Here is a 15,856-nt window from a genome sequence, read left to right on the forward strand (position 1 = left end):
GTTTTGTTATAACACATTTTAATCTGATAGAATTATCACATTATTAACTTTTACTGTAGTCACTTAATATGCATTATTTACCTTGAACCGCTAAGCCTGCTAGCTGAATTGCTTGTTCTAAAGTACAAGGAATATTTCCTTCCAAGATATCTTTCTTCAGCTGCAGATAATACTGATACCTATAAAAAAATGTCAATTTTATAGTCAGTATTATCTTACATCAAAGTAAAGCATTTCATAATTTGGTAAAAGAACATAAACCAGTCAAATGAAATCTTAACGCCAGATGGTTCTGAAGAGCAGCAGCAATATCCGGGACCATACTTACACATGCGCACTTGTCAAAAGGAAATCCAGCACACCAGAACCCCTTCAAAGGGCTGGATGTTTTCAGTAATATACACAAAGCTGTGAACACAAGACTAGGAATGTAGGCCGAGCGCAGTGGCGCATGCCTTTAATCCTAGCACCTGGGAGGCCAAGGAAGGAGAATCGTCCTGAGTTTGAGACCAGCCTGAGCCACAAAGTGAGCTCAAGGCCAGCCTGAACTACATATTGCATAGCGAGACCCTGTCTCAAAAAGACATAAAAAAAAAAAAAAAAAGAAAGAAAGAAAGAAAAAAGAAAGAAAAAAAAGACTAGGAATGTAATTGGTACTCAAACAACAGCTGTTATCAGCAATTATGCTCTTAGGATTTCCTTGGTATCATTTCCCCATTTTGATAAAAATTCAGGAAGTTATATATTATGAACTGATGAACTTTTTAAAATATACTTGCTATATTTCTATCTATACATTATTCTTTATGATGCTCACAAGGTCCTCTTTTGCTAATAAAAATTTCTTTAACTAAGTTCCTGGGTCTTTTCACTTCAGTGGACTTAGCTTCCGACGGTCTCAGGCTTGCCCAGACAACTATCACCCCCATAGAATTCCAATTCTTCTTATGAAAAATGGTATTAAGACAAAAATCACGTACCAGGGTGTTCATTAATACCTACTTGTCACTGTTTCTAGGTCTAAGAGCACAGTCCTTATAGGCGCTTGTTTAATCAGTAAATATTTGACTGAGGATGGGCTGCATGATAATTCCCTTAGAGCATGCAAAAACAACCCAAGTTCCTGCGTGTGCTCCAATGTTTGGGCCTTTACATTCTGCTGGAGGCTGAACTGTGCTTACCACCACCACCCAATGCATATGTTACAGCGCTACCCGCCACATGATACTGGAAGATGGAGCCATTAGGAGATTACAAGGTTTAGATGAAGCTCTGAGGGTGGAGACTTCATGATGGAATCGGTATTTTATAAGAACCACCGAGTTCTCTCCTTCTGCCACGTGCGAGTCCAAGGAGAAGGCCTGAAACCCGGGAAGACAGCCCTCGCCAAAACCAACTATGCTCAGATCTGCACGCTGTGAGAAAATACATTTCTGATTAGCTGTCGGTCTGTGGTATTTTAATACGGCACTCCGAGCTCAGACATATTTAAAGGTCATTTTTGCTGGATATACTGCCTCAAAGTTTCTTTCCCTTGCGTAAGTTAACTGTTATTCTTTTATCTCTTGTCATGAAGTGTTCTTCCAAAATCTGATACCATCTTCTTTTCTTTAACTCATGAGTAACAGGAGGTCTTCTCTATAGACTCAATTTCCAATGATTTTGCAGGATATGGCTTGGGACTGACTACTCTAGGTTGGGTTCTTGGCACACAGTTTGTCCCTTCAATATTCGGCTTCAAGTCATGTGTCTTTCAAGGAAGTTTTACCAGAGTGTTAACAATTTGTTTTCATTGATGCTTTGACTCTCACCTGTAGGGAATTTTATCACATCTTTTTTAAAAAAAATTTTTGGTCTTGGGGCTGGGGATTTAGCTCAGTGGCGTAAGCACCTGCCTGGCAAGGGCAAGGTCATGAGTTCAATCCCCAGTACCGCCAAAAAATTTAAAAATAAAAAAATTTTTAAAAACAAAAAATAAAATAAAATTTTTGGTCTTGTCTTCTAAATTCACAGTTTCTATCATTTTAAAACTATCTCTAATTCTTTTCTTGACTGCATTAGGCTTATTTTCCTATTCACCTATTATTATATAACCAGATCATTCCTAAGCTCATCTAGTTTGGATTTAAACACATGTTATTTTCTTAAGTTTCTTTATTTAGTTCATTTTGTAATATCGGGTGGCCATTTTCTGCTGTCTGTGGACACACTTTTCTGGCAAATCTTCATCTTTTGAACATACGTTTCAGTGGTACCTCGGCACTCAGTGTCAATTCGCTCCAAGTGGTGCCATAAGTGCTAAAAACAACACGTACCCAACAAACTGCTGTGACCAGAATGGGGAGTGAGTCCCATGGCAATCAACGTGGAGACGTTCTAGCTTGTGCATTGAGCACCAAACAACAAGCACCCGGGAGAAACTTGTGTAAAAGTATCAAATTTGACGAGTTTCAAAGCCGTCAAGTACAGTACCAAGGTATGGCTGTATTTAGAATTTTGTTCCCCCCTTTTTCTTCCTTAAAATATCCCTGAAGGGGTGGCACTTTTTTTGGGGATATAATTAGCATGTGGTTAACTGCAGAGAATTAACATGTAGTTGGGACATATCAGAGTACTCATAAAATCATTGCCACAAGGCCAACAACACACCAAACACCTTGTACAGTTTCTTTGGACACCTCATCACCCTTCTCACCTAGCCATGTCCCTCCCCCAGAAAACCACTGCTCTGCTGCTCATGTACACACAGGTGACGGCTGGGACCATTCTAGCTATCTAGCTCTACTCGGCGATCTAGTCGACTTCAGAAGAACATGCTGAGAACAGTGCATCCGTAGGAGAAAGTGAGGGTTAATTAATTCTTACTGATAAAATTTCTTACTAAGTTCTCCTGTACCCAATCAGTTACTCCTACTGAATGAATCTAATAGGCCCACTCTCCTTCAACCCTTCCACAGGGGCCGGGGATACAGCTCAGAGGCACAGCGCCTGTAATTCAACCCTTCCTGTGGCTAATGCCTTTGTTCTGGCCTAATCCTGGTGCTTAGATTATGATATAGACCTTCCTAACAGGTCTCCTGCCATTCTAACTTCGAGGTCTTACAACCTCTAGTTGACCTTTCATCATGCGTAATCTTTGTACAATGCACATTTGCTCATTCCGCTCCATTAAAGTTTGAAAAAGTCTTCCTCACCAGGCCATGACTTCATGACTCATACGAGCCTGTTGTTTAAACCTTCTCTCGCCTCTCCAGGTAATACCTGGGCCTTTCATTATTCCTGCTGCTTTGCAGAGGTTCTTCCCTCTAAATAAAAGTTCCTTCTGAAGCTTATTCAACCAAAAGTCAAACTTGCTTACCTTCCCTGTGCAAGTTCTCTATGCCCCACCCGTAGGAACCCAGGGCTTTAATTAAAGCATTTATTAGCCTAGATACTATAATTATTTATTTACACGAACTGCCAGTTCCCCTAGACTACAAGCAACTCCTCCAGGGTCCAAATAAAGAATGCACAATTGTGTATCCATCTCCCATACTGCCCAATGTAATTCTTTGATCTTCAATAAATGTTTAAATGCGTGAAAGAGATCGGCTCATGTTTTGCTTTTCACTTCTTTCTCAACGTTGACATTTCAGACCAGTTTCGTGGTCAGTATTTGTTTTTCCTTACACCTGATCCTTGTAACTTCTTTGGTTTTCCATTCTCTTCCAATAATTAACTGCGGGCTCAAACAGCATTCCACAAGTATGCGGCTGTACCAGGTGCTGCCTCGCTTTCAAAAGAAATGGAAAGCTAAAGACAAACATGGACTTAAAATCTAGGAAGCAGATAAGATAAATACACAAAAACCCACAATGAGGAGCGGTGATAACGGCTACCTTCACAAAAGTTTGGCAATTTTAAGCCAGCCTGGAGAAGGCAATGCTCATTTCAGCGTGGGAACTGCAGAGCTTCACGGAGGCGCCTGCTCAGGAGATGAATAGGATGATTCCAATACAAAAGTACGGGAGAGACCTAGGACTCAGAGATGGAAGGGTATGCAGTATGCTCAGCATATGCGAACTCGTCCCGCTTGGCTCCAGAGCCATGTCACAAAAGAGATAAAGTACTGGTCAATGGAGAAAACTTGGGCAATCTCAAGAATTCAATTTTTGTTTCCCTTTCAAGGGCTGGAGATCAAGCCCAGGGCTCTATACGTGCTGGGCAAGCACTCTACCACTGAGCCACACTTTCAGCCCCAAGAATTCAAATTTTACTCCACTTTCTTTTATTTTAATTGTCTTCAGGCAAAAAAATTTACAGTAACATTCAGTTCCTCCAGTGTCTTGCTTAATACCATCTCCCTTTTCTGCTTTTGGGGCTTCCAAGTATATTTACTGGCCAACGTTTTCTGATTGTAAACGCCTTCCCCCTCCCTCTCAATGGTTCCCCCCACACACATTCTTTCTCCCTTTGTCTATAAATACAGCTTCCAGAATCTTCCAGAATGTGAGAATCTTCGGCACCTTTGCTTGCGGAGTGAATGCAGATTCTGAGACTACATTTTTAAAACCTCTTCAGAAACAAAACAATCAAAGGTAACACCACTACAAGGACAGTTTACAGCCAGGGTAAAAAACATCATTTCCCCTTTAATCATTCCCTCGTACCTAGTGAAGCCATTAGTCACCCGACAAGCAGTAAAACTCTGACCGCATGCATACCAGAGGCCCTTGTAATAGGCTGGCTGAAAGCGTAGGGTGAGAGGGCAAAGTTTCAGACTTTTATCTCCTACCTTCAGCCTTAGTTTTACTTTTCTAATCTCACTAGATTATTGTCAGGAGGCATGTACTTTCTCACCTGGTAATCTCTTGCTGCAGTTGTAAAACTGAAGGCACGTAAAACACCACTCCGAAATAGATGGTAGGTTCCAACGCGTATTTATCCAGTTGCTTCTTCAGAGGTTTATCTAAGTCTACCCAGCGGCGCTGATTTTGCTTGTTGTGGTACCAGAGGCTGAAGTAAGTGACCTGGAAAGAGAGAAGCTCACTGAAGGAAGCAGCAGTAATGCACAAAAGGATTTCAGGGACTTCAGTCACTCTAACCCATGACCTGGGGCAGAGTGGCAGCTCTTCTGTTGCCTCTGGGACAAGAGCAAGACCCGAAGCAGGGAGAAAGGCAGGATCTACCTCTAACTATACGCAGTACTTGTGTTCAGAAAACAAAGCAACTACATAGCCTTTCTTTTTTTTTTTTTCCTTCCTTCCTTTCTGCTTCTTTGTTTGTTTTGTGGTACTGGGGATTGCAGCCGGGGCCTCAGGCATGCCAGGCAAGCACTCTGCCACTGAGCAACATTCCCGACATGCATACCCTTTCCTGAACTCTTAAAAAAAAAATGCATTATTCATGGCCTAGACATCAGAGTGTAGTGCGTGCTACACAATTTTACACACAGGTTTTAACAAGAACAAAAAGTACTGAAAATATTGTTTTTAGTTTTTCAATTATCAAAATACAAACATAATTAACTTTTTTGAAAGAAAAAGCCAGGCACAGTAGCACACAACCGTAATCTTAGCACTCCAGGAGGCTGCTGCAGGAGGACTGCTAGTTCAAGGTCAGCCTGGCCAAGAGAGCAAGTTCAAAGCCAACCCGGAACATAGACCATGTCTCCAAAAAAAAAACCCCACAAAAAGCATAAAACGTGTCCTACCCAGTAGAATTTTGACCAACAGTGCCAACTCAACTTTTCACTACTCCTGAATTTGGCTTCTATAAGTAGATTATTTTATCTAAATGTTATAAATTCTATTTATCAGGCCAGGCGTGGTGGCACACGCCTGTAATCCCAGCACTCGGGAGGCTGAGGCAGGAGGATCACTGTGAGTTCGAGGCCCGCCTGGGCTACAAAGTGAGTTCAAGGCCAACCTGAGCTCCATAGTGAAACCCTGTCTCAAAAAGGCAAAAAAGAATAAAAAATTTAAAAATTAAAAAAAAAATAAATTCTACTTATCACAGATGAAATCCAGCTCTTCTTCATTCCCAGCAGTTCATTATATACAAATTTAAAGCAAGTGTAAGGCTTTAAATTACAGTTTAATGTAGACGATGAATTCTGAATTAACAGAATACAGAATTTTCTCTCTTATGCACACACACACAAAAAGCTCTACTTGGGGCTGGGGATGTGGCTCAGTGGTACAGCTCTTGCCTTGCATGCACAAGGCCCTGGGTTTGGTCCCCAGCACCACATACATTAAAAAAAAAAATAATAAAAAAACCAATAATAATAATAAATAAACTTTAAAAAATAGATTAGGAAAAAAAAAAGCTGTACTTCATGCAGTAAAATAATGTATTATTTTGGGGTTATAAAAAGTCCAAAATTAGCATTTAGATTCTACTTGCTGTATAAAGCCATCAGTAATGTAAATCAATCATGGCCCAGGGCCTAGTCAGTCCAAAGGTATTTAAGCACGTAAGAGCCAAAATGGAGCCAGGTATAGTGGCACACACCCTATACCCAGCACTCTGACAGGCTGAGGCAGTAGGATCTCAAGTTCAACTCCAGTGACTTAGTGAGACCTGTTTCAAAATTTAAAAATGTAGGAAGTTCTGGCGACACAGCTCCATGGGAGACCCTGGTTTAGTCCCCAGTACCACCAAAAGATAAAAAAGAGAGAGAGAAAATGAAACAGAGCCGGGTGTCATGGCACAGATCTATAATCCTGGGCTAAGAAAGGCTGAGGCAAGAGGGTTGCAAGTTTTAATTCCACCTGTACAACTTGGTAAAAGTCTGTCTCAAAATAAAAAAGAAATTTTTTTAAAGTTGAAGTGGCAGCCTCAATCCACTGCTAATATTCACCTCAAAATCAATTTACAGACCAAGGCCACCGGAAAATCACTGCTCTTTTGATCTGGACTCTCGAACACACTGCCAAGCTGAGCTTTACACAATGATGGACACGTTCCACGTCGGCGCTATCTCGTAAGGCAGCCACTATAGCCACAGGTGGCTGCTGAGCCCTTGAAATGTAGCTGATGCCACCAAGGAACTGTATTTATACTGTTACTCAATTTCAACTCATTTTAAATTAATCAGCTGCTAGCTGGGCGTGGTGGCGCATGCCTGTAATACCCAGCACTCTGGGAGGCTGAGGTAGGAGGATCGTTGTGAGTTCGAGAACAGCCTGGGCTACAAAGTGAGCTCAAGGCATCCTGAACTGCATAGTGAGACCCTGTCTCAAAAAGACAAAAATAAATAAATAAATAAATAAAATAAACAGTTGCTACTGTAGCCACTCTGGCTAGTGGAGTTTTAGAGCAATAATAAAATGAAGAAAGAATCATCAGTCCCTTTCCTTGCCCTGTAAGCCTCATTCCAATAACAAATGAATTTTTAATTTGCAGGAGGAAGATTACACAAGCATGCCTTCCATATTAATTTCTATTTTACAGTATTTTACAGGGAAAGAATTAGACCTTTACTATTAGTCTAGCAAATAAATTTTACTAGACAGCTGTCCATTGTCCTTTTATATCCTCCAACTCCTACAAGACACAGGAAATACAGTGTATTTGGTTGAATGAAAACAATGAATATTCTCTGGCTTCTTAGTTGCCAGCCATGCCATCACCTATGAATAGAATATTCTGAACATTTACTATGTACCAAGTTCTATGCCAAGAACTGTAGAAGCACTGTAGTTCAAACCACTACCACTAACTTTGGAGGTAGATATTCCTATCGGTGTTTCCAAATACTGTGCCAGGACCACCTCTACCAGAAGTACCTAGACAGCTTTCAGGGCTCTGAAAAGCAATTAAATTCTCAGCAATTCTTGTTCCATTAAAGTTTGAAAAGTATTACACCACGCCACACTGCCCTTCCACACTACACAAGAGAAAGTGCTATGAAAAACCTATGCTTAAGCGCCTGCCTGGCAAGCGCAAGGTCATGAGTTCGGTTCCTGGTACCGGAGAAAAACAAAAAACAAAAAACAAAAAAACAAAAAAAAACCTATGCTTAGGGGCTGGGGATTTAGCTCAGCGGCAAAAGCGCCTGCATGGCAAGCGCAAGGTCGTGAGTTCGGTTCCCGGTACCGGAGAAAAACCAAAAAAAAAAAGAAAAACCTATGCTTGCCAGGCATGTTGGCTCATACCTACAATCCAGCACTCAGGAATATGTGACACAAGGATCATAAATTCAAGACCAGTTCAAGGCCAGCCTGGACTACATAAAGAGACCCTGTTTCAAAAAACAAAAAACAAAGAAAAAACCTATGCTTGAAAAGCTGCACAGCCGGGTGTGGTGGTACAGCCCTATAATCTCAGCACTCAGGAAGCTGAGGCAGGAAGATCATTGTGAGTTCAAGGCTAGCCTGGGCTGCAAAGTAAGCTTAAGACCGGCCTGAGACCCTGTCTCAAAAAGACCAAAAAAGAAAAAGAAAAGAAAAGCCATACAGATATCAAATATTTGAAAATCCAAACATATTTTACTATAGTCAAAGGTTTAAGTCCTGGTATTAATTATTTTCTGATACTTTAGTTCATTATAAAATGACTTGCATATTAGCCATAAGGACAAAAAATGTATTACACTTATGAAAAACAATACTATTGCCTCTTTATAGAAAACTGCAATTTATAGAACACAAACATCAAACTTACTACCAAGAGCTTGATACTTAAAGGTCAAAGTTTTCAGCTGGATTTCCAGCAGGCCCTTACTAGCTGAGAGTTGCTACCGGATGCCTGAATATAGCAATACGAGGAAGGTGAGAAGGAGGGAAGTGGTCTCCTGGACCAAGAAAGGATCTGAAGCAAGAATTGAAGCCCACAGAAGAGTGAAGAGAGCAACTTCAGCAAAGGAGGAGGTAGCCGGCGATGCATTCTCCCTGAGAAGGGACTCACTGCTAGAGAGGAGCGGTTCAGACCTGTGGACACATGGTGACTGCTCACAACCCAGAGCCCTCCATGGAGAGACGCAGCAGTGGAGGGGAACGGTGGACGTGAAGGACTGCACTGGCTTGAGGTGAGTGCTGTGGGCTCAGTTGTCCCGCACAAGACAGTGATTGGCCAGGAGCCATCTTGGAGAGGAGCAGGCTAAGCTCAGAACTCAGAGCAGGTGCGGCTCTAGTGGGTCCCCACCGGGCTCAGCCCACAGAAGGTGGGATGACCCCTGTAAGCCAAATGAGTCTGATCTCCACCAGAAGGTGCGGGCTCGCTGAGATTATCCACCACCCTGTCAAAAAGCTAGGGCTGGCTTGCTGGGATAGATCGGCATAGGTCGGGACTCTGTCTCCACACGTTGTCTACCAGTGACAGCAGAGACAAACCTGGAAGTGGACTTTTTTTCCTCTCTCTTTCTCTCACTCTGTTTATTTTTTGTTGTGGTGGTGGTGGTGGTCTTGTTTTTGTTTTTTATTTTCTTCTCTCCTTCATTGTTTGATCTTGTTTTTGTGATTGTGAACGTGGTTTTTAGCCTTTTTGTGGTTCTTGTTCTGTTCTGTTCTTTTTATCTCTTCCTCCTCTCTCTCCCTCAAGTCTTCTGCACAAGTTTCCGAAAGATAGTGTGATCCCCCTTTGTCCTCCAGCCTTACTTCTAATCTCTTCCTCTTCTACTTCTCTATTTTCTCTATAACCCCTTTTAAATTTTAACCTCTGAGGGAAAAATTGACATATTAAGGACTTATATACTGCATATAATTTTCTGATTTGTTTCAAATTTTGTTATATAACTACACATCTAGTTTATATAGTTAAGGGTGGCAAATTACTGGTTACCTCAGTTTGTAACTTGCTAGGCTGTGTGTGATGTGTGTGATGCTATTGTTATTGCTGATAGTAACACTTTAGCCAAAAGTGCCATAATTGTTCTAAACAGCTATTCATCCTGGTATTCCAAGACTGAGATTGACTAAGGGTCTTAGAAAATACTGCGGCACAATGCCAAAGAACCAAGGGCTGGGCCAAGCAGGCATCAACTTCTCATCTCCAACAAACTGAAAAGGTAGGATCTTGCAACAGAGTCATAATCCAAAAACCAGTTATATCTGCAAGATAACTCAAAGAAGTAGTCATTTCCTAAGGTTTCTAAATACTAGTTATAAAGCAACCCACCACAGGCAATTTACAAGCATCACCCCAGGAATTAAACTAAAAAAAAAAAAAAAAAGAAAAAGAAAATGAGAAGACACTGAAATAAGATGCAACCCCACACATCAAGTTCACCAAAGGCAAACCCAGGGGGCAATGAGGTGGGACAAGCCACCTGGCCTCTCTGAAGTGGTAACAACAAACCAATTAAATGAGGCTCTAGAAAAAAATCAAATCAGAAATACTCTCTCAGATAACTGCAGAGATGGTATCCACAATGAAAACCATGCTTAGTGACTACAACAGATACAGACAAAAAAATAGAGGAACTTAAAATTATGGAAGCCATGAATGATCAGTATAGGAAAGAAATGGAACCCATATGCAGATTCAAGCAGATATCCAGTATCCACAGCAGACTGAGCCAATGTGAGAACAGGATCTCAGATTCAGAAGACAGGCTTGTGGTTAGCGATCATGAAAAGAATGATTTCTTAAAAATAGCAAGGAATCAGATACAGACATACTGGTTTCTTTTTCTCTCTCTCTTTAAAAGAAATCCTAAAATTCATTTGGAACAAGAGACCTAGAATAGCAAAGGCAATTCTGGGCAACAAAGGCAAGGCAGGGGGCATCACAATCCCTGACTTGAAATTATACTATAAAGCTGTTGTAATAAAAACAGCATGGTACTGGCAAAAAAAAAAAAAAAAAAAAAAAGAGGAGCAGTGGAACACATTAGAAGATGCAGAAACAACTTCAGACATATTCAGCCACCTTATCTTTGACAAAGGTGCCAAACACATTCACTGGAAGTAAGATAACCTCTTTAATAAATGCTGCTGGAAAAACTGGCTCTGCACATGGACCACAAAAATTGGACCCATATCTTTCACCATGCACTATACTAAATTCAAAATGGATCAAAGATCTAAATATTAAAACAGAAACATTATATCTGCTGGAAGGTAAAATAGGTAAAACTCTTGAAGATATTGGTTTAGGCAAAGACTTTATGAATAAAATCCCAATCACACAAGAACTATCACAAAAAATCAACAACTGGGATCTCATTAAAAAGCTTTTGCACAGCAAGAGAAACCACCAACAGAGTAAAGAGACAACCCACAAGGTTGGAAAAAATGTTTGCCAGCTGTTCCTTGGGCAAAGAATTACTATTGAGAACATATAAAGAACTCAAATCAGACCTCTCAGATTTAAACACCCAATTCAAAAATGGGCATCTGAGATGAATGCACACTTCTCAGATGAAGAAATACCAACAGCAAATAAATATATAAAAACATGTTCAACATCACTGATCATTTGAGAGATGCAATTTAAGCAACACTGAAATTCTATATCACCCTAGAAAGAATGGCTATCATCAAGAAATCAACCAATAACAAATGCTGGAGAGGCTGTGGGGAAAGAGGAATCCTTCTCCACTGTTGGTGGGAGTGTAGACCAGTGCAACCACTGTGGAAATCAGTGTGGAGATTCCTCAGAAAACTACGATTGGAGGTCTCATTTGACACAGCTATTCCCCTTCTGGGTATCTTCCCAGAAGAATTAAAAACATCATACCACAGCAATATATGTGTACCCATGTTTATAGCAGCACAATTTGTAATTTCTAGATTTTGGAAGCAACCCAAATGCCCAAAGGTGCATAAATGGATAAAAGTATCTATGGCTGAGTAGCTATGGATACTCAGTATCTATGGATACTCAGCCATAGAGAAGTATAAACTTGAGACTTTTATAGGTAAATGGATGCAACCTGAGACCACATGCATAAGTAAAATAACCACACTTTTGTGTGAACATCGTATTGTCTCCATAGTGTGAAAAACTGAAAGAGTAAATAAGATCCAAACGTACAATAGATACTATAAAATGGGAAGAAACTTTTCAAAATGAAAGAGAAACTGGGATGGGGGAAAGGAGAAAAGAAGGAATGGAAAAGCAAAAAAAAAAACCATATACACACACACCCACACACACACACATGTATATGTACAAGATAGTTTAGATCATTACACTACTAATTTCTCTTAGTTCATTGAAAAGAAAGGTTTGTGCTAATATTGTTTGGACAATTAAATGTCTGTATCTGTCACTCTTAGTAACTAATTTAAAGATAACAATATGCAATGTATTAACCATTGCTACTCTATTATCTTGTTTTGAAATTTTGTTTTACTTTTTTTTCTCTTTAAAATAAAAGAAATTTTTTAAAAACTTCATATTAGGACCAGATGGGGAAACCTATGTGAATGCATTGTGCTACTAGAAAATCATTACATTTTTAAGTAATTATTTATTTCACCCATTTTTAAAAAAATTTTAATCCTACAAGGGGTGATCAGAATGTACAGTGATTGCTAAAATCATTTTTTAAAAAATTGTTATAGTAATCTAAAAAACTCCAAAATCTGAAACACTTCTGGTCACAAGCACTTCAGATAAAGGAAATTCAACCCCTCACTCGTCATTACTTGGTTTCTAGGATGTATTCCTAGAATCACATGTTCCCCTTTCCTTAAATCCAAATCTTCTGGGTTACACCTATTCTGGTACTGCTTCTGGGCTTGGCTGAATTGTAAGGAAAGTTTATTACCAGGCTTTACTGTTTCTGTTCATGCCTCTCGGCATGCCTTGTTATCCAACTTCCAGTACCTTCTTGATAAGCTTCACCTCTGGATGGCTTCTCCTCTCAGCTCTCACTGGTCACCAGGGCAAGCTGATCTGACTTGTGAGAAACGTATTCCAGCAGAGGCCTCTAAACCACAGAACCTTCTCGAACCCTCTAGATCAACATGCAAGTATCAGTTTTTTATGAAGCTTTTTTATGATCAAATATTTTACATTCTCCCTTTCCCTTCTTTGGTTCTGAACCAACATCACATGAGTGATGCCACAGTTATCAAGTGACTTCTTCACAACTTTGAAATTTTTCATAGTTGCTCCCCTACAAGTGTACAGGTAACTATGCCTGCCACATAAACAATTAAAGACGTAAGTTAAAGGGAACTTCGTTTCTTTTCAGGTCACTCACTCTCGTGAACTGACATTGACTCTGAACACAAGTGATTCAATAATTAAGCTTTTGGTTTCGAGGAAAAGACAGTTTACAAAGTTGAGCTTGGGAAAAAAGCACAGTGCCCCAAATCACAGTCCTCTGTGAATACACTAGCTATCACAAGCAGGTCCAAGTCTTGAGAAAATGTAACCCTTTCCCTAATTCCCTAGTCATTTCCTGTCTAAAGTTTTTTTGGTCATACTATTTTAAAAGCAGCTTGGAGAGACACAAAAATTAGCTGGAGGGTTTTTCTTAAGTCGCCAATGCACTGGGTTTGATAAAAGTTAGTTGCAGATAAAAAGCAAATACTATTTTATCCTGATGCCTTTCTTAAGACTAGGCCAAAAGCTAGAAGACTTTTTATCAGGAGAGAGATGAGAGGAGATAGTCCTAGATAAAGTCTATCCCAGGAAGAGATCACCTAACAAGGGGAGTTAACAAGTATTAACCTAATTCAAGCCCTGAGCTTACCTCTACACTGAGTCGCCATAAATAATGAAGCATCATGCTTCTTCCTGCTGACAGATGGCAGTGGTCACAGTGCCTCCAAGCAGGCAGCCTTCTTTCCTTTTCTCTTTACTGTTATTCCATTTTCTTCCATCCTTGATCAAATAATATACTATTTTACGGCCAAGGTGATAATACATAATATCACTACACTTATCACATATAAACGGGGACTCAAGAAAATAACAATCAAATGTACATCTTGGTCTTCTGCTTATACTGAATTTTATCAAACTGAAGTCCAAGTACCTGAACTCCTTGAGTGGTCAGATTTTTATTGTGGCATTTAACTACAAGAAAACAAGTCAAATGATGGCTCTGAAAGCCAATTTCAAAGATTTATGGAAAGAAGATCTAAGTACGAATCGGATCATTACATACAAAATGAACGGCTTGTATCTTTTTTATTTACAATTCTGGACAATCAGATGCTATAGAGAACATGACAACTATGAAACATATATTAAATTAATTTTTAAAAAAACATATTCTTCTGAGCTAGATGTGGTGGCACGCACCTGTAATTCCAGCACTCTGAAGGCTGACACAGGAGGATCACTATAAGTTTGAAGCCAGCCTGAACTACATAACAAGACACTTTCTCAAAAAAAAAATAATAAATGAATAAAAGCCTTAAACAATATATTACTATTGGACTAGGGTGTATAACTCAGTGGAAGAGCATTTGCTATCATGTGCAAGGCTCTGAGTTTGATATTTATTAATCTATTCTATATAGTCTTCTATATGTTACTGAGAGTAGACTGTCTTAGATTCATCTTATCATTCAATATTGACTGAACACCTACTATATGTCAATCACTATTCTGGGTACTAGTGATACAGACTGAACAACGTAACAAAAATTTTTGCTCTCACATAGTTTACATCCCTGTGGGTGAAGAAAGACATTCAAAATACAGAGTACACCAGATACTAGGAAATGCTACAAAGAAATATATTTAATCATAAGATTTAAACTGTAAGTACCAACACATGTTTAAAGAATTGAGTAGGATTAAATGGGAATATATATGTATATATACAGAGAGAGAGAGAGACAGAGAGACAGAGAAAGACAGAGAGACAGAGAGACAGAGAGAGAGAACATTTTACTCCCCAAGGGTGACAGAAGTCACTGAGATGTTACTACACAGTTTCAATACAGGCAAACATGTTCTATGTATCCTTTTATGAAAGGTCATTTTGTTCAGGACCCACAAAACAAAGGGTGAACCTGAGCCTCTTATTTTTTTACTCATTTTAGTTACCCAGTTTGTTCTATTACAGGAACATTTCTTTCTTTTTTTTTTTTTTTTTTGGTTTTGGTTTTTTGTCTGGTACTGGGAATCAAACTCATGACCTCACGCTTGCCAGGCAGGCGCTGTGCCGCTGAGCTAAATCCCCAGCCCCTTACAGGAATGTTTCTTGTATCTTATTCCAATAAATGAATTAGAAAGCTTTTCTATCCAAATCTCATATTTAGGCATCTGTGGGTTTGCCTATTAGCTGAATTCACAAATGCCTGTACTTTAGGACTCTGGATAAGTAATAACCATTCTCTTTCTCTTGAGAAGACAGTGAAAAGTGAGACTGGCTGGGGTTGTACCGGCATAGACTTCCCAGCATGCATGAGTGAGGCCCTGGGTTCAACCCCAGCACAAGCGAAAGACAGACAGCTTGGTTCTGTAAGACCCCCATATCCACCCAAAAGTAGCTGGAGCAGGGAGAGAGCAAGAAGTGAGGTTACTTCAGCCTAATTCAACCCATATTCTAGTGTTTATATTTCAGTTGTTATAGGAAAAATATTCTTAATGTTTTATCTAACTCAGGTCTTAGTTACCCCTTCTACATTATCTCAAAGACAGTGAATAGCATATTTATAGAAACTGCAACTTGCACAGTACAGAAATGAGAACTGAAATGATTATATTTAAGAATAGCCACTTATTTTCCCGACAGTCACTCTTGTCAGATTGAAATTACAGTTGTTTTGAGTCACATAGAAACACTTGATATTGGTGAAGAAGGGTAATAGATAAAAAGAACTAGACGGTTTTGGAGATCGAAATGAATGTGACCTTTAACACATTTTAACAAAGAACCTAGTCAAGGTTAACTTCTACTGCTTGAAAGAATATTATCCAATGTTTTCCATTACCTGAAAAAAGGCAGCAGCTGCACTGT

The 15,856-nt window shown here is 39.6% G+C and overlaps 1 protein-coding gene across 5 annotated transcripts in view; it reads right to left on the reverse strand.

Annotated features, from left to right (window-relative positions):
- Positions 1-15,856, reverse strand: part of Ptpn21 (protein tyrosine phosphatase, non-receptor type 21) — a 74,687-nt gene that overhangs the window by 38,876 nt on the left and 19,955 nt on the right. For 4 of the 5 annotated variants that reach the window (XM_013517165.1, XM_013517164.1, XM_005390257.2 and 1 more), the window contains 2 exons: positions 4,840-5,009; positions 82-179 (listed from right to left, as the gene is read on the reverse strand). In XM_013517165.1, the coding sequence (XP_013372619.1) occupies positions 82-179; positions 4,840-5,009 (268 nt within the window). Of the gene's footprint in view, positions 1-81; positions 180-4,839; positions 5,010-13,633; positions 13,722-15,856 lie in introns of those variants that run through there. The other variant, XM_013517166.1, reaches the window with a different exon arrangement.

Source organism: Chinchilla lanigera, unplaced genomic scaffold (assembly GCF_000276665.1).
Source record: "Chinchilla lanigera isolate Chin_1 unplaced genomic scaffold, ChiLan1.0 scaffold00037, whole genome shotgun sequence".
Lineage (NCBI taxonomy): Eukaryota > Metazoa > Chordata > Mammalia > Rodentia > Chinchillidae > Chinchilla > Chinchilla lanigera.